General features: G+C 51.9%; 2 protein-coding genes across 2 annotated transcripts in view; one reads left to right on the forward strand and one right to left on the reverse strand.

Moving 5' to 3' along the window:
* The window catches only part of PSMB7 (proteasome 20S subunit beta 7), a 51229-nt gene extending 38815 nt beyond the window's left edge, over window positions 1-12414 (forward strand). The window contains exons 7-8 of the mRNA XM_079791002.1: window positions 9023-9174; window positions 12188-12414. Coding sequence (XP_079647128.1) covers window positions 9023-9174; window positions 12188-12299 — 264 coding nt within the window. The 3' untranslated portion in view covers window positions 12300-12414. The remainder of the gene's footprint in view (window positions 1-9022; window positions 9175-12187) is intronic.
* A 126-nt stretch (window positions 12415-12540) lies between these two features.
* Window positions 12541-24946, reverse strand: part of NEK6 (NIMA related kinase 6) — a 68336-nt gene continuing 55930 nt past the window's right edge. Inside the window, exons 8-10 of the mRNA XM_079791001.1 lie at window positions 23315-23409; window positions 17527-17640; window positions 12541-14871 (exon numbers count right to left, since the gene is read on the reverse strand). Coding sequence (XP_079647127.1) covers window positions 14761-14871; window positions 17527-17640; window positions 23315-23409 — 320 coding nt within the window. The 3' untranslated portion in view covers window positions 12541-14760. The remainder of the gene's footprint in view (window positions 14872-17526; window positions 17641-23314; window positions 23410-24946) is intronic.

The following is a 24946-nucleotide window of genomic DNA, read 5'->3' on the forward strand; positions in this document are numbered from 1 at the left end:
AATAGGAAAACGAAACTCCAGACAGTGTCTGAAGTTGTCTAGGTGGTCATTTCCTGAGTCAGTGTGGCCTTTTAATTAGCATCTGCTCTTCAGTGTGGAATAAGGCCGAGCTTAGCATCCCTGTCCCTGCATGTGAATATTTAGTTTAGAAAGCTGCCACGTTCCATTAGAGATGGTTGTGTTTCGGCAGTGGGTGCAGGAGCTGTACAGACTTTTCAGATGTCCTTTGAGATTTACGTTGCAGTGTAATTGGGAGATGCTGGTAGTTAGTGTGTTGTGCATGGCAGAATGTGAGATTACCTGCTGTAATGAGACCCCAGCAGCATACCCAGGGAAGCAAAGTTTTAACCTTAACAGATAATGTTACTTGTGGGTTTCTGGGAGGTAATTTATACCACGCTCCCCTAACCCTGAAATTCTGTAGGAACAAAAATAAAAACATGGTGTGAGGTTGTGCTAAATAGATATTTTAAAATTCCACCTAGTAGTACAGGTTTTTTAAGTATATGCAGGGAACATTGTATCCGTAGGATGCAATCACACTTGTAGTCATTGGCATTCTGTCATAATGTTGGAATATTGTTTTTCTGAAATTGGGACTTTGGTGATGTCAGAATATTAAAAAGATTTAAGGACTCATTATCTTTGATTCAGATACATTGGTTTCTTCTAACTCAGATCAGTTGAATCGGGGTGGTAGAGGAATAAAAAGGGTGTGGTGGAAAGTGTGGGCCTGGGCTTTGAAGAGGTCTGGGTCTGAAGATTGATTTTTGCTCTTGTGTAACCCGTGTAGCCCTAGTTTATAAAATATAAAATTCATTGGTAAACGGGCTCAGGTTAGTACTTGAAGGGTTGTTTGGCGAACCGTGGTTATAAATTGCAGTCTGGCTTAACAAGTTTGCTCTCTTATCCTCTGGCCTCTTTGGACTCTACACTCTTCATGGGCCAGGTCTGTGTCTGTTCAGACTTGCTCCCCAGCGTTTAGCACAGTGTCTGTGGAGAGCATCAGTGTCATCAGTGAATGCTCGCGGAACTAAACTGACCTGTACACTTCTTTCAGGGGTTTCATATCGTTTGAAATTGGCTTCATATGTGGCCATCTTTAAACTTCCTAGACGGAGTGCTCTGTACTTCCTTGGGTCTCCTTCCTGCCCCTCTTAATCCTCATGAGGCTGCAGAAGCGGATCATGCAATCCAGTGTGTTCCAATCATAGCCTTCCCACATCCCTGCGCTCCACAGTGGCTTCCAGCCTCCAGCCCTTGGAGTGGATGGGCTCAGTGTGAATGTGGCTCTTCTTTTTTATCTTTATTGTGTAACCAAGGAACAAATTCACTTCATTTCCCCCCTCTGTTTCTAGGTGATAACCTTTTCAGCATCTCCAGGAATATATTGGCAGAGTTATCCCACTGACCGCATTGTTTTATGGAGGGAGAGAGAAATATTATTAAGTTCTTATTACTACCTGGGGCAGCTTGGTTTTCATTTGGAGGATTGTTGAGCATGTTTCTCACTTTCTTTAAACCCAGTCTTGTTTTTTCTCTCTGATTATATTTGATTCAGTGCAGCCTTGCAAATATATATTTATGTACACATATGCCGTGAGCGCTGATTTCTTCTCCTTGTGGAAAGCAGTATGTTCCTATCTCTCTTGGTCCTTTTCCCTCTGGAAGCTTAGGTGTTTTTCCTTCTAGTCACTGTCTCAGAATCCAGCAACACCTCTTGTCCACCGCTGATTTTCCTGGTGGGATAGGAAGACATAGGCTTTGGTGATGCCAGGCACTAAGTTGGCATGGATCCCCCACCCCCACTTACCATAGCCGTGTGCCTTTTGGTGCATCAGCCAACTATCTAGAGCCTCAGTTTCCTCTGCTGTACAGGTGGTGATTATGAGGATGAAATAAGGAGCATAAGTGTTTGGCTCAACCCAGGGATGTGGTGGGTGCCCATGTTAGTTTCTCACATCCTTGCTTCTTTCCTTCCTTCCACCCTAGAACTTGCTAACAATTCTGTTTGTAAAACCTGTGTTAGGGGGCATTCCTGTTCCTTTTTTCCTTCCAATAGCCCTTGGACAGAAGCATTATCCCCATGTCTGTGGCTCAGAGAGCTGAGTGCTGTGTTCATTAGTGACCCAGCTCTCCTGGCATTTCTCATTCTGTGTGCTCTGTGACAGCCTTTTGTGGCCCACTGTGCCATGCGGCCCCGGGCATCTCCTCTCCTAGCCCTAGAGTTGCAATCTGGGACAGGCCAAGTTGGCCGTGACTTGGTTGGCAGTTCCTTGTGCATGAGCACCCCTCCCCATCCCCACTGAAAACTCCTTAGATCACCCTGCACTCACCGCAGATTTTCCCTCCTTATTTGCACCACCCAGATCATGGGCGCCATATAAAGCTCCTGAGGAAAGAAATGACAGCACCATCTAGACCTTAAAGACACAGTCACTAATTCACTCCTCCCTTCGGGCATACCCAGCAGCCAGTGCAACTCCATTACACCGGACAGTTCCTAGGTATTCACACATGTAGCTGTTTACCCAAACAGCTCAAGCCAAAAACAAAACTCAGACACCTTTGTTTTTGTTGCCCAGCCCTGTCTAAAAATATTAAATGAACTTTTCCCACTGTAAGATACGTGGCTACACATGGGACCCATCAGGTCTGCTGCACGATACAGGGAGCACACTGCTTGGAGAGGGGCACTGTTTTAAACACTTTTTGAGCTCTTCAAATTTTATCCAACATCAGCCACGAATGACTCCTTTAGGCCACATCACTGGCATAGTCAGAGCCCCGGCATGTGTTCAGGCCACCACCAATCACTGGGTTTAACCTCTCCCCTGGAGTGTCTGGCTGAACGCTCTGGTTCCCTGGTCCCTAGTGGGGACTGATGCAGTTTTGAAATTACCCCATTCTTGGTAATTAATTTGTCTCATGATTAATTTCATCTTTTAGTTTGGTAAAGCTATGAATACATTTGAAATTGATGTTTTATTTGTTTATATGTTGACGTCCACACCCAGCACTGTGCTAGCTGCCTGGGACAGAGATGGAGATGGCGTGGTTTTAATCCCCTTTTGAGAGACCCAACTCTGGTCACAGCCAGACTTTTATCTGCTCTGCTGCCGATCATCAGAGCAGTAGCAGATCAGAGTGATAAAAGATAATACAGATTTTCCCAGATGAATTTGGACTGCTTTAATTCTATGTGAGTAAAGTCCTTAGTTTTTAGTAAAGGAGCAAACTGTTATGAAATAAATATCCTCAGATGTAAATAGCAAGTAGGAAAATTGATGAAAGTTGTGTGAGAGGTCAGTTATGATGCCACCCACATCCTTAGTCGCCTCAAGCAAAGGCAGGAGGGCCACTGTCCCGACTGGCAGGGTGGTGGGGTGGAGGGCAAAGGGACCCTCTGCAGTGCCCTGAGAAACAGCCAGGAGAGCTCTCTTCCTCGTGAAAAAGGCGGAATGTTTCCTTCTTCTCAACCCCCTTAACGTCAGCACGTCAGCTACGGAAATGAAAGATATTTTCCCAGCATGTAACCAATTTTATTTTTTTAAGAATTAAAAATATTTCAGTTACAAATTGATTATTTCAAGTGACTTACCATATATTTGTATTTTCACATTCCAAAGCTGTATCTAAAATAGTACATTAGTTTTTCAGTCAAATGCATATTTCATATTTTGTAAGTAAGGCACTGTTCAGAATGCATAACTGAACAGTTGGATGTAGAAGGTTTATTTAAAGAGTATTAATTTGATGTTGAGCTGTCCAGGGTGCCCATTGGCTAGGGCACCTACACTGTACTCTGGTGACACTCCCAATCTAAAAATCACTTAGGTGAGAAGAGAAATTCGATTGTAGCTGTAGACGAGAATAGCGTGGAAAAGTTTCTTTGCGGTGCTATTTTGGACCTGCACCATAGCGGAGGCCAAGGTAATCTATCAGTTTGTGAGTGTCTACAAAATGCAACTCTCCAGATAACAGGTTTAAAGTAAAGATTTAATACAGTCTCCATCTCCTATGATGTTGCAGTGACAGTTTAAAACTCATTCTCTAAATCTCAGCAGACTTTATAGCTAGCAGTGGGCCAATATAAAGTTTAATAGCATTACAACACATAAATCATCTTTTAAAGATGCTGCTAGTAGCTCCAATATTAAATGCAGACAATCGCCTGTGTTATAAATAATTTATCAAACACCATTTCAGATTAGCCTTCCATGCTGAGTTATTTATTTTAGCCTTTTCTGTACGATTCCTAAGGCACTTTTTGAAAGATCCATTACTGGTCAGTTTAATGAACTTGGGGGTCTGTTTTGTCCCCTCAAGCACTCGGGTACAGCTGTGGTGACCATTACATGGCCGACGTGGACCTCTTTGTGCCTTTTACAAGTGCTGCCCATTTGTCATGTAGCGGTAAATGGAGCTGCACATTGGAGTCCAGGGACACATTGTGCGATGCAGTGATGGAGACAAACAGATAGCTCTATAAAGTGCTGCTTGTCACAGCTGACTTGTAGTACAGTACATCACTCTTATTGTAATCTCATTTAAGAAGCAGGGGTGGCCCGCGGGACTGATATTCCCAGTTAGTTTGGTCTTTGTAGCCATAAAGCAGGAAGTGCTCCTTTTATATTCTCTGAACTTGAGGGAGTGTGCTTTTTGCTTGGATTAATTATTACAGGAACTTCTCCATGGCACTGGGTGAAGATTTGTCAGCACGTTTGTTTGGGCCTCCTTCTCCTGGCCTGGGCTTTAGTGCGGCTGTCATTGCTTAGAGATAAACTGTATCTCTAGGAGCCCTCTGGCTTGCTTGATTAAATAAGTTACCATTTATTAAGCAACAGCTACACGCCAGACACCAGAGTAGGTGCTTGTCATACTTTATTTCTGATTCTTGCAGCAGTTTGTGAGGACTCCTAATTTATCATCACTGTATCACAGAGGAGGAGGGTGAAGCCAGAGAGGTGAAGTGACTTGCTCAAGGTTGCACAGCAGTTAAGTAGGAAACTGGGGATTCAAATCTAGCCGGTCCACCTCCACATCTGCCCGATTACCTTGACCCTGGGTCCCCAACTAACTTTCAACCACTAGGATCATGGTGATCTTTTGCTTGAATATCTCAAAATAAAAAGAAGCTATATCATTAGCCTGGGAGATTTTTCTGGTAGCCAGGGTGAGTCCTCCTGGTCCATCTACATACTAATCCAAGTTCCTCTGTGACTAGCAACATAAATCTGTGAGCAGCTGGCCGGGGCGGATGCCGACCTGGCAGTGGGAGAGCATCCCACCTGGGCCTGACAGCTGGGGTCACGGGCTCTGCAGGGCCCTTGTCAGAGCGCTCTGTCACAGCTGTCCCCAGTCAGACGATGCGCAGGACTCAGGTCACTCTGCATCTTCCAAAAAAGGGAGGCGCGTTTCCCTATGAAGAACGAATCCCAGAGGGGGAAACAATGCTGCTTGCCTGTATTGTGGGCCAGAGACAGATACAAATGTGGTGTTTTCCCTACCTCTTGCTTTTAGTTTGTGATTTTTTTTGATAGTTTTCCTAAATAGTTGGTAACACGTGTTAAAGACAAGAGTTGTTTAATTGTGAAATTCTACTATAAAGAAAACACAGTATGAATATGCCCAGTAGCACATTTGCATATGTGTCTAGAATTCTGGGAATGGAAATCCTGTGGTGAAAGACAGTATTGGACGTGTGAAGCAGTTCCTGGGACATAGTGGGTGCCTGTAAATATTTGTTGAGGACATTAACTATGTAAGTAATGGGTGGACAGCAGAGCCTTGTTGGTGTTTTGAGAGGGCTTTGATGGGGGTGGGGCTATGTGAAATAACACTTTGGATCTTAATATTGAACTTTGTCATATTACATTGTAGACATGTTTGTTTAGGTGGTAGTCTGTGGGCAGTTTGTGAAACTGCTCACCACCCCCTTGGAAATGACCCTCAGAGGAGCTGTTAGTTGGCTCAAAGAGAAATTGGCAACCACCATCCTTCTTTTAAACTTGCCCGGGTTCTGAAGATGCCTGGTGATCGGGGAACGACATAACCCTAATCAGGGAACTGCTGTCCACTGTCCCCGACTTGCCAAGGAGCCCCCAGCCCAGAACTGAGACAGGTTACTTGTGAGTGGTGTGGTGCCGCGGCATGCCAGCCCTGGAGCCTGAAGACCTCTTTTATTATTTACTAGCAGTGTGACCTTGGGTGAGGATGTATCTCTCCCCCCCGCCATAGTTTGTGACAGCACCAACCTCAGAAGATGGGTGGGAGCAGGGATAAAAACCATGATTGTCAAAGTGCCTAACTCGGTACTTGGCACATTATAGTAGTGCTCAATAAAATGTAAGGTTCATACCATTTTTGAGTCCGGTGTATATGAGGAGGGTAAGGGACTTGTGAGATTCTTTTTTCCTTAAGGAATTATCTTCCGTAGAATTGGTGGGGAGGAAAGGAATTTAAAAGGTGTTATCCCAATTTTTAAAAGCCTTTATTTTACACTTAAATAACAGCACACATGATAATTTTATGAATAAAGCTATACATAATATATCTTAAATGTGCACATTTTTAAGTTTTGTACGTGTATCTACTGACAGAATATTTGTAAAATAGAGGAAGGCTCACCTACAACTCAGCACTGTCAGCATTCTGGCATCTGTGTGCCGGTCTAATTGATTGACATTAGATATGCATGCCTAATATCATGTGTATATTTCAGTTTCCTTTAAGTCTCCCCCATCCCCATCCCCAAATATAAAATAATTTTAAACTGCAGTCCTAATTGATGCCAGCAGGATTTGTGACATCCACTAGGTACTGTTGGCTGGCTCAAGGCGCCAGCAGCAAAAGCAGCGATGACAAAGCAAAGGAAATAATGCAGCAGAGAAGAGAAGGAAAGTAGAGATGGTAGGTCAGGAACAGGGGAATAAACAGGATGCCCCCAACACACGCAGGCATGCATGTTCAGGGTTGTTTAATAAGAAAAACAAGTTGGAATGAGGTTGCATTTGTTAAGTTAGTGGTTGGCTTTTGCTGTGTGTATGGAAGCATCAGCAGCAGCCATCTCCTTCTCTAAGATGCTTCTTTATTACCACCTTCACTAGTTTCTGGTAAGGCTTAGGCCTCATAGACTGTTGGGAGTCCTGGGAGAGAATTCCTGATTACCGGATCTTGTTATGGGGCTGTATATGTGCAAGACAATAACCGACTTTGGTGCCCCACATAGGTGCCAATCAGAAAGTGAGTAAAACTGGGGAATGAAGATCAGAATGATACTCTAGCCTTTGCTGCTGAGTTGCTGAGGATCCCACTTCCTCCAGAGCCATCTCCATCCTTCTCTGAGTCTGTGGAGGGTGCTGTTGACACTGGAATCCCACTGCCTGGCTTAGGGCAGGCAGAGGAGCAGGAGTCTGAGTGGTCTTTCAGAGCTCACAGCTTGAAGTCAGAGAATTTGCCCATTGATGTGATGGTCTCAGGCTAGAATTTGGGAGGGGGAGCCTTATTTCTCAAAGGATGTTACTGGATGTGCTCTTTAGTTTAGTTTGCATGTTTATGGACTCTCATGTCCTGGTGGGTAGGGAAGGGGCTGCAGCACAAGGTGGAGTCCCTTCTTTGGGAGATGGATTCACTTTTGTCATTGTTGCATAGAGAGCTCGAACTTGGTGCTCCCCAGGTCCCTCCTTGCTTTCTCCTGCCCGCCTTCTGTTTCACTGCCCTGGTTTTTGAGGGCGTGGTGTGCGGCCTTGCCTTCAGGCCTCTCTGAAGCTTTGCTGACCCAGCCAGTGTTCCCACCGCTCCTTCTGCTATCTGCTAGCCATACATTGTAGTTCCTTGGGTCTGATGTCCCCGCTGGACTCCAAGTCCCTACAGGGCAGGGACCTTTGGGTCTTCATCCATCTCCGCAGTCCTAGCTCCCAGCACAGGACCCGGCATGTTGTAGGCCTTCTTGGATAGGAAGTGAATTAAGCTATTTTTTACCAATAACTGGTGGGGACTTAGACTTGCTTCTTAAAGGAGAAGTAGAAGAAAGAGTAATTCAAAGAAATGAATCACTTCAATGAACATGTAGGCTCGTTAGTCGGGGAGGTGATAGGTTCTCTTGGGCAGGAGGTCCCACACTTGACTCTGCCAGCCTTTTCCCAGAACTCTCATGTTTGGTGTTACTTCTCCCTATGATGTTGACATTCTTCATTGTATTATCAGGAAGCACGTTCCAACCATTGTTGGATATTTTCAATCAGGGGTTAGCAAACTACAGCCCATGGGCCAAATCCATTCCACCGCCTGTTTTTGTTAATATAGTTTTCTTGGCACATAGCTACACATACTTGTTTACATATTGTCTATGGCTGCTTTGTGCTGTCATGGCTGAGTTATGACATACAGGCAGTCCTCGGGTTACGTTGGACTCAACGTACGTCGTTTCATGGTTATGTCGCCATCTCCCATTTATTTATAAAAAAAAAGTTCCGTCATTTCGACATATGTACATATGTGCTTTATGTTTTTTATTACTTATTTACCACAAGTAAAGGTCAGGAATTGTTATCTTTCTTTTAAATTTTTTTTACTGTTTCACTTCATTACTGCTGTGTATGTGCTCCATGTGAGTGACGTAGGTGCTTATGTAGGTGGGTTCCGACTTACGGCGAAAATCGCGTTATGTCACGCCGTAGGAACGGATCTCCGACGTAACCCGAGGACCTACTGTATACTGAATATTCACAAAGCCTGGCCCCTTTACAAGAAGAATTTACTGAGCTCTGATAAGTTGCTCTCCGTCTGCCCATCACCTCAGTTATGTGGTGATTGGCCTGAAGCAGTGTGTGGAAGAGGGGTGCACGCATAAAAGGTTTGAAAGGCCTGGGTCCCGCACTTACCAGATGAGGAACCTGTGGCAAATCGTTGAGGTGCTTTGAGGCCTTCCCTTCATCTCCAAATGGGCATTGAAAACAGTGCCTCCCTCCAGGGGAGTGTGCGCACGGCTGGACATCGTTGTTGCCATTCTCTTTCTCAGGAGGAGGAAGCCAAGAAGCTGGTGAGCGAGGCCATTGCAGCTGGCATCTTCAATGACTTGGGCTCTGGAAGTAACATTGACCTCTGTGTCATCAGCAAGAGCAAGCTGGACTTTCTCCGCCCGTACTCAGTACCCAACAAGAAGGGGACCAGGTGAGTGAAGGAAGGGCAGTTCTTCCCGTGTCCCATGGCTTCCGTGCCACCCTTGGCCTCTCCGTGGCATCTGGACAGAGCCTTCTTTTAATATTTTTAGAGAGGAAGGGAGAGGGAGAGATAGAAACATCAGTAATGAGAGAAACATCAGTTGGCTGCCTCCTGCAGAGCCCTCACTGGGGATCGAGCCCGCAACCTGGGCATGTGCCCTGACTGGCAATTGAACCAGGACCTCCTGGTTCATAGGTTGACGCTCAACCATTGAGCAACGCCGGCCGGGTACAGAGCTTTCTTGCTTCTTACCCACGTTAAGTAAATCCAGTGTCCCCAAACCAGCCTCACACAACAGACCTTTGAGTCATTTGATTTATGATTCTGGGCTGCTGTCAGGCATAGAAAAGTGATTTAATTTGTAAAATGTTGATGGGAGAGGTGGAGTGAGACCCACAACAGAGTCCTGGGTGGAGGGTTAGGGGAACAGCGTTGAATTACCTGCTGTTCTTTCTGTGTGAAATTCTGTGAGAAGAGGCATTTTTCCAGGGGAACCGGTCCATAGCTTTTCTCAGAGTGGTGCGCGTCCTGCGAGGGTATAACCACTGGTTAAGAGTCTGAAGCCCAGCCTTGGGAGCTAACAGGTGTTTCCGACCCTTGAGGGAGCTGTGCCAGTTAGCCTGTGGCTTGTGCTCAGCCGCACTGGGTCTCATTGGTGCGGCCCAGGCTCAGAGCGGGGACAAGCTGATTTGCTGAACAGAAATGCACCGTTTCCAGCCCTGGTGGCTGGTGTGCAGAGGAACCACTCATTTGCACTCCCGCATTGTTGTCCAGCTGCTTGACCATCCTGTGTCTCCTGACCTCTTCTTGGAGCCTGAGCAACTCAAGGTGTGTGTGGCTCCCTGAGCGCTGCTTCCAGCTGCATTCTTCTGAGGATAGCCAGCACATCGCCTTCTGGAACCCTTGCTTTAACTTTGACAACATACGTTCAAAACCCAGATCAGGGCTAATTCACAAGGAAAGAAGAGGACATTGAGAACCAGCAGGCACTCACTGCAGTGTGTGCTCAGCTTTGCAGAAACTCAGTTTGCTCTTGATGGGGTTCAGCAGCAGAGAGCTGTGGTTAGGGGTTGGGGAAATGCCATTACCTGGCGTGGTGACTGAGTGATGGAGCTAGTGTAGGTGCTCTCTCCTGACCCCACACAGTTCGTGGGAACTTGAGCGGAAGAGAAGCAACCTTTCAGGCCTGAGCTGTGTTGGAAGCAGGCTTGGCTGAGCTCTCTGAAGTGGGAGCAAGTGCCCCTGCATGACCCACTTCCCTGCTGTTTGCAAGTTGCTGCACGACCTGAGCAAGTCCATGGTTATCCATCCAGACTGAATAGTGTGCTGGTGAGGATTCTGGAAGGCTCGTTTGAGCCATTGAAAAGTAGTGCTTGTGGCGGGCAGGAACCTGTGCTCAGTGCAAGAGTCCTTGTCCAGAGGGAAGTGCGGCAGCAGCACATCTTACTCTCGGGACGCAGGTCACGTATAAAGGGTTCTGTAAACTCGCGAGTACAAACAAAAGGGCCCCGTGGCTAGTTGTGAACATCCAGTGAGTGGTGTGACAGGGGCGGTGGCAGGTGTCAGAAACCTGCCTCTGGGTGGCACTGCTCCCCCCTCGGTGCCCAGGCACTGCAGCAGGTGCTAGGTGGCAGCAGTGCCTACTGTGGCACCTTACTGTTACCTTTTCTGCCAGTGGCCGAGTGATGGGGGTACTGCCTGGCTTAGGGAACCTCTCCCAGAGTGGACAGCCAGGGCAGAGCAGAGCCTTAGGCCGGGGCAGGCATCCTGTGCCCAGTCCCTGTGGGCCTGGCCCTGCACATGCCCGTCAGCTCCTCTGCTCTCAGCCCTGGGCAGCCCATTCTGCAGTCCACTGTGGCTTATGGTAGAAGCCCTCCCTGCGCGCTTCTCGTAGCCCAGGATGGTGAGGAGGCTCTTGTGTGTCCAAGCCTCCATACGCTGCAGCTCAGATGCGTTGGGTACACGGGAGCCGGGTGGGGCTCTGACTCCAGATGACAAGCTGCCAAGGGTCCATTCTGGGGGAAGGAGCCACTTCTCCGCACCACAGGGGCGGGTGGGGAGCGTGTTAAAAGGTGCAGGCGCAAAGGAGCGTGGAGGGCCGGTGAGGTGCAGCAGAAATAAAGGCCAGCCATTCTTCGCTGTGCAAGTTCTTGAATTTATACAGAGCTCCGTCACATCGCCCTCTTTTTTGCTTCCTGCTTTGTGAGCACAAGTGTCCATTTGAGAGGATGGATTTTCGAGGAGTACGTGGTCATGGCACAGCCAGCAGCGTTCTGGAGTTCCTGCCAGGTTGACAGAAATAATGTCCCAGCCGGGGCAGACCAGAGCAGCAGTTGGATTTGTGCTGCTGTGTGACTGTAGTGTAATTCCTGGCCCCAGCATGAGGACCCGCAGTTCAGATACGTGTCTTACAGACTGCCTTGTGTCAAAGAAGCCTGTCAGATTCACTCCAAGAAAGTGCTGGGTGTGTCCCATGGTGACCCACCGTGTCTCTGCAGGGGACACTTCACTTTTTCTTGCGTCTTGAGAGTGTGGTCTAAAGTGAAAGCCCAGAGTCTCTGGCTGTGGGTCATTTTTATATTGTTGATGCTTCCAAATATTTCTGAGTGTTTAAGGATACAGGTCAGCCTTGTTGCCACACCGGAGAAGGGTGGTGGCAGCTGGAAGGCAAATGACCAAATGCTCTCCAGCATTGTCTGGGGCTGGTGAGGTGGGGGAGGAAATGTGAGTGCCCACTAAGTGCCTGGTGCTCTGTCTGATCTTTGAGTCAAGTGCATCCTATCTACTAGGTGTTCCTGTTCTGTAGCTCTTGAGAGCTGCGGAAAGTGAGCAGTTGAGTCCCCCCAGGAAATCAGGATCCCAGCCCTGGCCTCTGCCTGCCGGAGTGCTCGCCCCTCTCTCCAGCCCTCAGCCGGGCCCCCCGAGGGGATCTTAACTCTCGGCTGTCTGTGTTTCTCACTAGGTTTGGACGGTACAGTTGTGAGAAAGGGACCACTGCAGTCCTCACTGAGAGGGTCACTCCCCTGGAAATCGAGGTGCTGGAAGAAACAGTCCAGACGATGGACACTTCCTGAACGCTGTCAGTGGATGTCTGGTTACTGCTCTAGAAGATGGGGGGCAACAGAGACCCCCCTGTAAGACATTCATTTCAGTTTGCTGATTGAGACCCAATAAAAAATGGAAGCCAAATTGGGGCTGAGGTCTAGGGGCTGTGTGGTGGTTTTTTTTAGCCCTTAAGGCCTATCAACCTGGCCTCCCCTCAGGACGTTAATCCTTTCTCAAGTGGGTCTGTGTTCAGGTGGGTGTGAGAGCAACGTATCCCTAAAAGCAGACGAGGTTCATGTCGGAGAAGTCAGATTAGGTTACTTTGATTCTTCAGGTGAGCCTTTATTAACTTACTCCTTGTAGTAACTTCCCTTCCCTCGGGGTGGGGTGGTCCCTGGTGCTCTCTTCTTAATTCTTTCTTTTTTTTAGGATGAGGGCAGCACAGCCTTCCCCCCAGCAGCCAGGTAGGAAGACAGAGCAGGTAGGTGGACGGTCTGCTTGGCCAGAGCTGCGGGAAACTGGTCGAACCCTGAGGCAAGTTTCACGGAAGTCAGAGGAATGCTCCGGGATTAGTTGGTGATAAATAGGATACGCTCATTGCACAGACACTGAGGCCTGGTGACTGGTTGGAATTGTACACCTCCACAGGGTCCTAGAGGCAGAGTGGCTCTCCTGACACAGAAGCAGCTTCTGTGTCTGATGCTGATTCTGCCGAGGGGGGCACAGGAGGGTCTCGGAACTGTAAGCAGAGTCTTTGCAAAACACCTGTCTGGGATCCGAAAAACTTGCAGTGGTCAGTGCTGGGGAGGAGACAGGGCCTGACCCTCCTGAGAGAGCGCGTGGCTGTGTGAACCAGCCTCCCAGGTTAGACTGCAGGAGTGGGCAGGGAGAACAGTAGGATTAGTTCAGGGCAGCACCTTGGCTGATGACTGTCAGAATTATCTGGGAGCTTAAAAAAATGCTGGGATTACTCAGGAGGTCTGGGTCCTGAGAAGTTGTGTTTTAAAGGTGCCTCGAGGAATTGTGCTTCAGTGTAAAGCTGTTTTAAAACTCTCCCCGAATCATACTCATTCACACAAGTAACCCCCTTCCCCAGTTTTATTTCAAACATAGAGGACACGTACAAGGCAAAGGTGTGGTATCTGAAGAAAATATCTCAAACCCGACAGTGTTAACAGTGGACAGAGTTCACACATGGAAACAGCAGCAGCCCAGCCCAGTCCTTTATCGGGAGCTCAGTCAGGCCAGGATGCATGTGGAGGGGCGCGTGCGCTCTGTCTGGAGGGCGGAACTGTCACCAAGTCAGTGACGCAGCTTGGACCATCTGAGGATTAACTTGAGCATAAAGACAAAATTCAATCTATTTCTTTCAGAGCTTGAGTTTTCCGTAAGTTCACATTTATAAATTAGTCTTCACAGTTAATCCTATTTGGGAACAAGAAATAAAGGAACACATCTCTAGTTTCCTAGACATAATACAGTTGTACATTAATTCTTGAGTTATGTGGTCCATGGACTTGAATTTTGTGAAGGGGTGAGGGCTGCCATTTTTGGATCATCTACAATGTACTGGACAACTTGCATATTTTATTTCAGATTCTTTAAGCACCCTGAAGGTAGGTATCATTAGTCCCATTTTACAGATGAGGAAACTAAGGCTCAGAGAGGCTGAGAAACTTGCCCAGGGTCATGATAGGAAGTTACAGAACCAGAACTTGTACAGAGAACAGCCTGAAGGCATGTTTTATATTTATAGCTTTGTATCCCATGCTTCCGTCCCACGGAAAATGCTTAACACTGATCATTAAATGAACTGACAGCACTCCGGCAGGTGATGAAGTGCCTGGCAGAGAGCAAGTGTCAGGAGAGGATGGCTGGGCTGGACTGCAGGGAAGACAATGCCTTTCAAATGCTGTTTGTCTTCTGAAGCTCTGTGCCAGGTTCTCATCCTCATTCATCAAGTTATAAACGTAGATAAAAATATTAGGAAAATCTTCACTCTACTTATTTAAAATATTATGTCCACTTTATCCCTTAACAACAGAGTAAATTAAGCACACAGCTTGACTGAAATGATTCTAAGAGCTAAACGGAACTTGCTACAGCCATTTTCAAAGGCTCACTACAAATCATACAGTCCCGCAGTTCTGTTAGCATCAACCTTGACCAAGTCACTGAAGGAATTACCTTAAAGATTCACATTACAGGGGTGTGTCATGGCTTGCTGAACCACACACCCTGTTAACAACCCAGCTGAGATTGCTCACAACAGTTTAAAGAAAGGACTTTTGAATTTGACCACCAGTAATGTGACCAGTCCCCCTCCCCCCAGCTGCTCTGCATTCAGCATCTGCTGAAAAGCTGGCCCCCTCGGGAACCTGCGGAAGCCTCTCGACTGAGTGGATCTAGGCTACCAGGTGGCCGCTTTGGAGAGAAGGCCCAGGTAAGGCAGAGTGGTGCTGGCTCTGATAAGGCACGCCGCATCCATGTTCAGGTGCTTGAAGTCCACACGTGCATCTGTTTGGCAACCTGGTGCACATATCCAATGTCCGGTCTCTGGTTGGGGTCGGGGTAGATGCACATACTGACCAGCTCTCGTAACTGCAAGGGAGAGGACGGCTTGTGTTAGTCTTAAGAAAGCAGCCTCGCTGAGGCTCCGGCAGCACCATCTGCATCATGTAGCCCTCAAGGCAACTAGGGGTGAGCAGTGATGCTAAGAGGCTAAGTGATGGACACACTGTCACAGCCACTGCGCAGAGCCAGGACCAATCCGAGGCCTGTGTGGCCTCGAAGGCCATGCTTTAATACCCTGAGAGTGGTTGCCCCAAATAATTTTTGAAGTTTCAACTGTGCATACTGTTAGGCAAATCTGTGTGTGTTTGCTGTCAGTCACGCAGATGCCCGAGCCAGAGGACAAAACTGAAGGCGAGGGCTTATTGATCATAATAAATGCATTAACATGCAGCAGGGCTGCAGTCTGCCCACCCCCTGGCCTCTATTGTGCTCATGAAAGACAGAGCTTTTAATTACACAGACACTGAAGGCTGCGCCCGCCTCGGGGTGGGGGAGGGGCGCCTTGAGCCTCTGATCGCCTCCCTTCTGATAGCCAGAGTGCCAATTATTTTAATGGTAATTAAAATAATGACCTTAGAAAGCCCACATCTTAACTTGCATCACTGGGCTGACTGCATCCCCCCCTCCCTCCCTCCCCCCCCCCCCCCCCAATTTAAACACTTGCTGCTGGAGGGGCTGGCCGGCCCTGTGGGGTCATGGTGGCTGCGTGGGAGAGCTGGTCCTAAAGAAGAGGGCTCATGTGGGTTCTGTGGCCATGCTCAGGGTGTCTGAGGAGGCCCCGGGGCTGCTGTACAACCCATGTCACTCCTGAGGTGTTCTGGGTCAGGCATTTTAAACAGCCCTCTGAGCTGCATGTCACCTTTCTGGGATTCCACCTCTTTATAAACCCTGGAAGGCCCTGGCAGCTGAGCCTGCAGCTGCTGGACACTCCTGGAGACCGAGGTTGCCCAGGATGAGATGATACTTTTCGGACCTTCAGGATTCAGGTGAAAGTTGGACTCTGACAGGTGAAGTACCCAAGAAAACTGGATTAAGGTGAAGTACATGTGACCCCGGTCATCATTTGTGAGTAGACCATGCAGTTGGCAGTAAGTGCATGTTTGAAAACGTTAGAAGTCAGGAGAAACAAAATTAAGTGTATTTCCATTTCTAAGAGGTGACAGAACTTCAAAAGTGAGGTGTGCGGGGGATTCCAGGGCCGAGCAGCACCTCTCGCTCCCAGACACACAGCCTAGGAAGGTGCCCGTAACTGGGAGAGCCAGGGCCGCGGAGCAGGAGCTCACGGAGGTGACGGCGGGAGAAGGGGGCTGAGGGCTTTATACAGATCGTGCATTTCAGCTTCACATCCGGGAGGCCGATTATGGCTGCCATTTATAAGTGGGAAACTGAGGCACAGAGAAGTTATGATTTGCTCTGAGTTCTGTGGCTCCAGGCTTCTGGATGGAATTCTAGCATAGAATCCCCAATTTAAAAGAAAAAAACACAGCTGTTAACTGGAAAGGAATCGAACTAGTTTTCCTTTTTTGCCAGCTTCAACTCCAGAGCACAGGCCCTCCTCCAAGGGTACACGGAGAACTTGGTAGGCCACCGAAGCCAAAGCCACCAGAGAGCACTGGACAGTCCAGGGGCCTGTCCCCGGGGAGTCTGAAACCAGTGAGCCTGGCATCAAGTTCAGAGGCTGCATTCAAATCCTGCCTCCACCACTTGCAAGTTACGTGACCTTGGGCAAGTGACTTAACCTGTCTGTGTCTCAGTTTCCTTACTGGTAAAATAGGAGGGGGGAGGATCCAGTACAGTAGATCATAAATGTGAAATGTCATTATCCTGAGGCAGTGAATGGCCTGTAGTCCTGCAGACTCCCCTTCACCCACTAGTGTTGACCTTGGACAGAAATAATAATGGACCTACTAGTATTAACCTTCAACAGAAATGACAATAGTTGATGCTTACTAAGCATTTACTATGAATAGGCCCTTTGCTACATCCAAAGGCTACTTTTGATGATGATGGGGTCATTGTCAGCCTGTTGCTAGACGGAGCACATTATGTGCACTGACCCTGTGAGGTGGATTCTGGGATTACCCCCATTTTACAGATGAGAAAACTGAGACTCAGGAAAGTGTAGTGTCTCATCCAAGAACAGTAGAGGGAGTATGTAAACCTATGTGTCTGCCTATACCCTCAGCCAAGCTGTGCTATAAACCTGCCATTTCATCCTCGCATTTTATTCACGAAGGTAAATATTAGCCTTATTTTCGAGGTCCGGAACAGGTGAAGATGATGCTCACACATGGTACCTGACAGCCCGATGCAGACCTGTCAGAGTCTGTGTCCCCGGTGAAAATGTTGAAAATAACCCAGGTGTGACTAGGTCTGTGACAGCAAGGAGACGGTGTGTTTGCTGGGTTTCCTGTCTTGGGCAGCGGGGCAGCTAAGGTCCTGCCACCGCTTCCTGTTGTCTAACACCAGGCAGAGCCCACTCCTCCTCGGGGCTCCTGGCTTCTGTGCCAGTGGGTGGGCCACCAACCTGCTGTCGGGCCCACGCTGGTCTCGTTGAGAGCTCTTCAGTGACAACCATCTATTTTCTCCCTCTGAGGCGCTTCCCCAGAAATCTTCCCTCCTCCTCCCTGTCCCCCCCCTCCCCCCGGGCTGCTAGGTCTGGCCCTGGGGCAGCAGACTCACCTTCTCGGAGTAATGTTCTCCGGGGAGGGGGGGGTAGTCACACTGCTCGATCTTCTGGCAGAGGGAGAAGAGGTTCATCTTGTCTCCATAGAAGGGGCTTTGGAGAGCCGCCATCTGCAGGGGAAGGGGTGGGAGAGGAGTTTTTAGCCTTGGGGTCCAGAGTGGGGTGCGGCCTTCCAGTCCCCATTATAGCGACTGTCCAGCAGGATGTCCCCCAAAACCCAAGGAAGCTGGGATTCCTCCGAAGTGGCCTTTTAACACAATCCTTGTTACATCTGCAAATTAAATGGGACAGAGGTTTCGGTGACAAAACTTTAAAGGCGATCAGCCAAAGACGGGGCCAGCCGCCTGCAGGCCACACCCTGCCTCACGCCTCGGCTCTTGACCGATGGTGGTCTGCACGCAGCAGGTGGCGAGTGGGCTCCGCTCTCTGGGATCGGTGTCGGCCTGGCAGGTCCTCTCGGCACACCGGCCTATGTTTTTCTAAGAAGCAATTCCAAAACACCCGTGGGAGGATGTCTATTTAAGTAACAAAGTTAGGGAATTACCTAAGGACAAACATTGAGGGGGGTGATGAGGCATTTCATTTTTAGCTTTAATTCTGGTGGTTTTCTCCAGCCCACGACAGAGCTGCTGTCTGAAGGCCTGGCTGCTTCTGTCTTGGAAGCTGGATGCCCAGACACCAGGGAGGGCAGGCGGGCGGGCGGGCCGGCTGCCACCCTGACAGGGGCCTGGGACTGTCCCGGAGGCTCCAGGCTCTGCAGGCAGCCTCCGCTTGCCCGATTCCCTGCTCTGCTTGCTGTGTGTCTGGCCTGTGGTTTCTTGTCCCTAAAGTGGGAAGAGGCTCCACCTGCAGGGCTGTGGTGAGGCGTGGCTGGCCCAGGAGGAGGCGCCACAGGCTGAGCTTCATCTCTGTGGGCATCAGCTCCACCCTGCAGGCAGCACGCAGGCACCTGGGGCACTGGGAAGCGAAAGGGCTGTGGGCCCCAGCGGGTCAGTCAGGGAACTCCCAGGCCTCACCCTGCTGGAGGGCACCCAGACTCCCCACCCCACCAGAGCACTTTTGGGGGTGTCTTCAGAGGGGGCACACGGGAGCCGTGGGCAGGCTCCATGAGGCAGCAGCATGGCAGCCCAGCACGGTGCCTGCGGCCCCATCTGCCGATTAATCCGTAATGGGATTCAAGTGCTTCTTGTCACTCTGCTCACTGTTGCCTACCGCCAAAAGGCAGCCCAGCGCCTCCTGCTAACGAAGTGCAGTCGGGTGTCGTGCCTGCCTGCCTGTCTGGCCCTCGTTCCCTTGGAGGAGCCAGGCTGCCAAGGCCACGCTCACAGATCAGGCGAGGGCTCCTGGGCTCCGGCTGTGGCAGGGCATTGGGGTACGGGCGGAATCCTCACTGGCCTCAGGCCTGGAGGTGGCCAGTGCGCCCTATCCGGGCAGGGAGCTGGGCCTGTGGGTCCCATTGGCTTCAGCTTCCATCTCCCCCGTCCTCTGTGCACGCCTGTGAACAGGTCTGGTGACTGACTGCAAGAGCTGGGCCTGCCTCCAGGAGGGCCCAGAGCACCCCTGGATTTACAGATGGCCACTGGGGAGGCGGCAGTGCGGCCTGGAGGTGTGGGGCTTCCTCTGGCCCAGCCCAGGCGTGTGTCTGGGCAGCACCTGTGGGCCCAGAGGCCTGGCCGGCCAAGTGCTCCAGTGGGGTTCAGGGCCAGCCTCGCCTCTACTCCTGGGACCAGGGGCTTGGGCCCCTCTAAGGGGCTGGGAACCCGTCTGGACTGAGACAAGGCTACGCAGAGCGAGCAGCCCTGGCCCTCGGTAGGGAAGGCGGAGGGTGCGGAGGCCCTGCCTCCTGCTGGCTCTGCCAGCCTGACTGGGAGCTGGCTTTACCGCAAGTGCAAAATGGCATCGCGTGGGGGGTGCATTTCCAGTAATTAAAATGAGGACCTTGGGTGCAAAGCGTTAATTGGGCACTTTCTAAAGGACATCTGTTGCCATAGCAGAGAGCAGCTGAGGCTTAGGGGTCACTCGGGTGACCTGGTGCCCTCCGAGTTGTGGCGGGAGATTAGGATGGATTTTCCCGCAGTGGTTCTGTTCAGAGTAGAAAGGACATTTAAGTGTTGGTCCCATTAACACAGGCTCTGGTTTTTCAGGTGTCCCACCTGGGAGGAGGGACTTGGTGATGCTTTCAACCAGTCAGCCTGATCTGATTTGGAAAAACCTTGCTGTTTGCGATTCCAAAAGGGCCCCAGAAATTGGCGAGGGGCAAGCCCCATATCCACCATCCCCTCAGATCATTTCTCCCTCCTTTCTGGCACCTTCCCTTTACTGTTTGGAAAAGTGTCTTGAACAGGGTTAGCAGTGGGCCATGCCAGAGGAGGCTAGTGGAACCAGCAAACACCCCCCCACCCCCCCTACAGCTGCCGGCCACTGGCCTTCCACCCGGATCAGGGCGTCGGGCTGTGCAGGAACCTTGGGGCTGCTGGAGGCGCTGGGATTAGACCGATTACCCTGATGGCGAGATCTCCCTGTACCAGTGGCCACTCCTCTGACTGGTCGAAGAGAAGAGGAACTGCTCTGGGGCGGATACTGGCGGCCTCGTTAGAACTGCCAAAGTAATGGCTCTCACTGCTCCTCAAATGCAGACCTTTTTCTGTCTGGCGTTATTGGGTGACACATGGCCTGGGACAGTGGTCGGCAAACTCGTTAGTCACCAGAGCCAAATATCAACAGTACAGCGATTGAAATTTCTTTTGAGAGCCCAATTTTTTAAACTTAAACTTCTAATGCCACTTCTTCAAAATAGACTCGCCCAGGCCGTGGTATTTTGTGGATGAGCCACACTCAAGGGGCCAAAGAGCCACATGTGGCTCGCGAGCCGCAGTTTGCCGACCACTGGCCTGGGAAATGGGAGCGTGTGGGCACTTGCCCCGCTGGGAGGGCTCCGAGGAACTGGTGTGTGTGGTCTGAGATGTCGGGGAGAACGGGACCCGACTGCTGAGGACAGTGCCTGAGACTCCCAGCCTGTCAGGGACTCAGACACCCCTCTCGTCACCCAGCATCTCCCCAGCACGTCCCAGAGTCTGAACCCAGAGGCCAAGCAGTCTGCAGCCCTGCCCCTCCACGAGGTAGGGGCACCCAGACCATTTTCTGGCTCAGGCCAGAATCCCAGAGCAGGATTCCCAACAAGGTGCGGCTGATCGTGTCTTTTCCCCGCCTGCTTTCTTGCTGGCTCTCGGTACCTCACGGGCCCCTGGAGGCAGCTGTGAGGCCCCCAGCTGAGGATCCTGGGGCCGGCACTGAAGGAGCCAATTCTTCAGCTCCCAGGTAGATAGATACATTCTGCAGAGCACGGCAGCCCGCTGGGCGCCTCCCGGGGCGTGCTGGGTAATCAAAATAAAGCACCAGGCTTCCCAACTGGGCCGAACTCCCCACTGCTGACGGCTCTGGCTCCTCACAACCCGCTTCCCCCTCACAGGGCTCTGGGCAGAGACCCCCCCCGCCCCGCCCGCCCCTCCCCCGCATCTCTCTCCACTGAGGCCACGCCTACCCGCGGGCTGGGGAGAAGGGAGAGGCCCAGCTCCGGTCCACAGGAGGGTGGGCTTTAACAGGCAGCCTGGGGACCAGGGCCCTGCTTGGCCACTTCCTTGCTGTGTGACACCAGGAAGTCTCTCCACCTCTCTGAGCCTCAGCTTCCTCCCTCAGAGCAAGGCTGGGACCGTGCTGGTGCGATCCTTGCCATTCATTCCAGTGTCCAGGGCAGCGCTGTGGCATCTCCCATGCTGACCTCTTCCACACAGATCCCGCTTGGCACCCTGCACTGAGGGCCAGGTGTAGTGCTTTGTGGTGGCTCCTCACTAGACATGGCCACCATCAGCATCTCAGGTGACCCCAGGAGGTCCTCAGTGGACACTGGCTGCCCAGGGGAAGTGGGGTGTGGTGGGCTGAATGATGGCCCCGAAAGAGGTCCTCACCCCAATCCTTGGAGCCTGTGAGTATGTTACCTTGTATGCAAAAGGGATTTGGTGGGTGTGATTGAGAATCTCTGGGTGGAATTTTATCCCAGGTGATCCAGGTGGGCCCTCACTGTAACCACAAGTGTCCTTAGGAGAGGGAGGTGGAAGGTGGTTTGGCTGCAGGAGGAGGTGTGTCGAGGGAGCGATGGGGTCATGAGCCCAGGAATGGAGGTGGCAGAAGGCACCAGCCTGATGACACTTGCCTTTAGCCCAGTGCAGCTGACTTTGGACTTCGCCCTCCAGAGTGGTCAGGGGTTTTATATTCCCGAGGCCGTCAACGCTGGTGAGCCGTCTCGGAAGCCACGGAAACCCACCAGGGGCTTTGGTTCTCCCCGCCCTCACCGGGCTCGGGAAGGGCAGGCCTGTCCCTGTGAGGGGCAGCTTTTCTCTGGCCCAGTGCCCAGGTGTGCTCCACAGGGGCCACCCCGAATCCTCAGACGTGGGGGAGTGGGTGAGTGGGTGGGGGAGCCTGTGCAGCTCTGCAGGCTGGCGCCCCGGAACCCACCAGGCGGTAGCGGGATGTTTCCTTCCAATTACCAAGCCCCGGGCTCCGAGCGTCTCCCTCCCTGTCTGCTGGGAAAACATCGGCTTCGGAGAGTGGGTCTGGGGGAGTGGGGAGGCAGCCCAGGGCAGTGCCCTTTGCCCACTGTCTCTCCCAGAAGGGCTGGCCACGTCAGCCACGCAAGTCCCCTTCTGTGGGAGGCCCAGGGCCATTAGCCTGAGATCAGTCCTGCTGTCCCTGAATACGTCAGTGCCCCAGGACTTGCCTGATTGATTTCATCGACTTCCCACTGCTGCTGTGTCCCTCCCCGGCTACAAGTCGAGTGGCCCCACACACAGCCAACAAATCAACCCGGCGAACCAGAGCCTCGGTGCTGGGAACCACAAACACGCCACTGCCTCGTTGGACGTGTTCAGCTGCCCCAGGACAAGGACTCGAAGGGCTGCCTGGCCGGGGAGACTGGATGGGCTCCCCTGCAGCCGCCTCTGGGAGCCGAGAAAAGGCCCAGGCAGGGAGCCGGCTGCTCTCCAGTGGGGGGCTTGGTGGGAGGGGGCCCTGGCCATGGGCGCCCGTCCCATCCTGCTCAGCCTGCCTGCCTGTCGGTTTGTGTTTGGGGACCCTCACAGTTCACAGAGGCAAGGCAGCTTCTGGGAATCCCAGATGCAGAATGGAAGATCGGGACCCAACCATCTGGACCCGGGATCATGCCTAGGAGGGCGGGAGGACAGAGCCGAGTCCTCCCCGGGGACAGAAGCTGAGCTGCACGTAGGCTTCCACTGGCCACAGCAAAACGGGAACCGTGATCGGCGGCAGCCCGCCAACCGCAGGCCCCGCCTCAGGGCAGGCCCGCCCGCCAGTGCCCAGGGCCGCCTCCGAGCCTGTGCCACTCACGCCTCAAAGGAGGGCCATGGTGACTGAGGTGAGAGAGATGCAGGGTCCTGGTGCGGACCCAGACTTTGGCCAGGAGGACCTGAGTTCAAAGCTCAGTTCTCATCAATCCCCCAATGGCCCCAGGGCAACCTGCACCCTCCCCCCCCCCCCCCCCCCCGCTCCAGTTGCCCAGGATAAAATGAGGTTACACCTTGCACACGCACGTACACACTAAGTCAAAATGGCACCTCCTGGCCCTCCATCCAGGACGGCCACCAGATGTGGGAATGGACCCAGATGCCACAGACGGCTACCACCCATCCCTGGGTTCCCACCGAGCTGGTGGGGTACACCCTGCCCCAGCTGGATGCCTGCCACGAATGCCCTACCAAATGCTGAGCTCACCTCGTATAGCAGACAGCCCAGGGACCAGATGTCAGACTTGAAGTTGTATCCGTTCTCATGGATCCTCTCCGGTGACATGTAGTATGGCGTCCCCACTGAAACACAGCAAGGGGCGGGTGCTTATTCTCTGTGCAGAGCATGGGGGAGGGAGGGGAGGGCCAGGGCTGGGGAGAGACCTGGGCTCCTGGGCCGTGCCTTTCCCTCCTCCTGTCCCCTCCGCTTGCAAATGAGAGGGCTGGGCCAGATGCTCCGCTTTGGTCTGTGAGTCTTAAGGCTGGAGTGCTCTCCCTCATCAGAGGGATCCTCAACTTGTTTGGGGGGGTGAAAGCCCCTCCTGTTTTGCCAGTGTCCCCTGGGAATAAGTCTGTGAAACCCGATTTTTATACTGACAAGACCTCGCATTCTGAAGCATAATGCAAAACTTGCATTAGTTTTCAAGATAAAGATGAGAGACTTCAAAGACACTTCGCACTTGCAGCGGGCCCTGGAAAATGTATCTCCAAACCCCAGGGGAGCAGTGACTGGGGAAGAGTGGGAGAAGCTGGCGAGAGGAGGTACCCCAAAGGCCACGTGGACAGCCCTCGTCCTGCCCAGGGCGTCCTCTGCGGGCACTCGGGCAGGCCGAGCAGCAGCCCAGTCTGACAGGGATGCTCAGACGCTCAGCCAACAGCAGATCTCGAATCCCCTTCCAGCAACACCCCCCTCAGACCAGCCAGCCTGAGCCGCCCTCTCTCCTCACGGTGGGGGGCCCTGGCTCTGCATATGAAAGAGGCGCCTGAGAAACCCTGACCTTCCTGCCTCTGTACCTCGAACGCCCAGATTTCAAACCCGGCCAGGTATCAGAGGAGAACCGGGGCCTCAAAGCGGAGGCTGATTAAAGGGGCCCCGCTTCCCCGAGATGCACCTGTCAAAACAAACCTGGCCGCGGTTTGAAATGCTCTCGGTGTTGGAAACGTTCATTAGCTATGAAAAAGGCAGATTCCACTGGAGGAAGGCTGGGGTCTGCGGCTACATGGCCTCCCCACACGGCGGAGTGGAAGTGACTGGAGGAACGTGGTGTCACCGCGTCCATCGTCCAGGCGGGACGGGGCCTCGCCTGGGCTGGACAGCACGGCTGGGGCGAGGGGGGACTGGGAGCTGCACCCTGCGGGCCTGACTCACTCCAGCCGCTCCCCAGCAGAGAGCGGAACTGCTCCTAGCCTGGGTGTCCCTCCCCCACCCTTTGGAGCCCTGGTTTCCCCTGTGGAAGGTGGGATAGAGCAACCTCCTGCAGGTTGAAGGGAGAGGATGGCGAGAGCAGGGCAAGAACCAAGGAGCTTCTGGAACCCAAAGAGCAGGTCCTTGGCATTGGGCAGTGAGCTGCACTGCTCTCTGTGCTCCACCCCCAGCACCCCACCAGGCCCCATATCCTGAGGTGTCCCCTCCCCCTTGTCTCTCTGTCCCCTGCCAGCATTCGCCTGGACAACTAACTGGCTTCGTCCCTCGTGTCCTGCCCATTCCCACCCACCCTACCCACCAAAGCAGGGGCCATGCCCCCCATGCCCAGCTGGCTCCTTATCCCCCACAGGAGGAAGGCCAGACTCTCCACAGCAACACATGTGTATGCACATGCATGCACGCACACACACAGGC

The sequence above is a fragment of the Cnephaeus nilssonii genome, assembly GCF_951640355.1.
Source record: "Cnephaeus nilssonii genome assembly, chromosome: 14".
Taxonomy (NCBI): Eukaryota; Metazoa; Chordata; class Mammalia; order Chiroptera; family Vespertilionidae; genus Cnephaeus; species Cnephaeus nilssonii.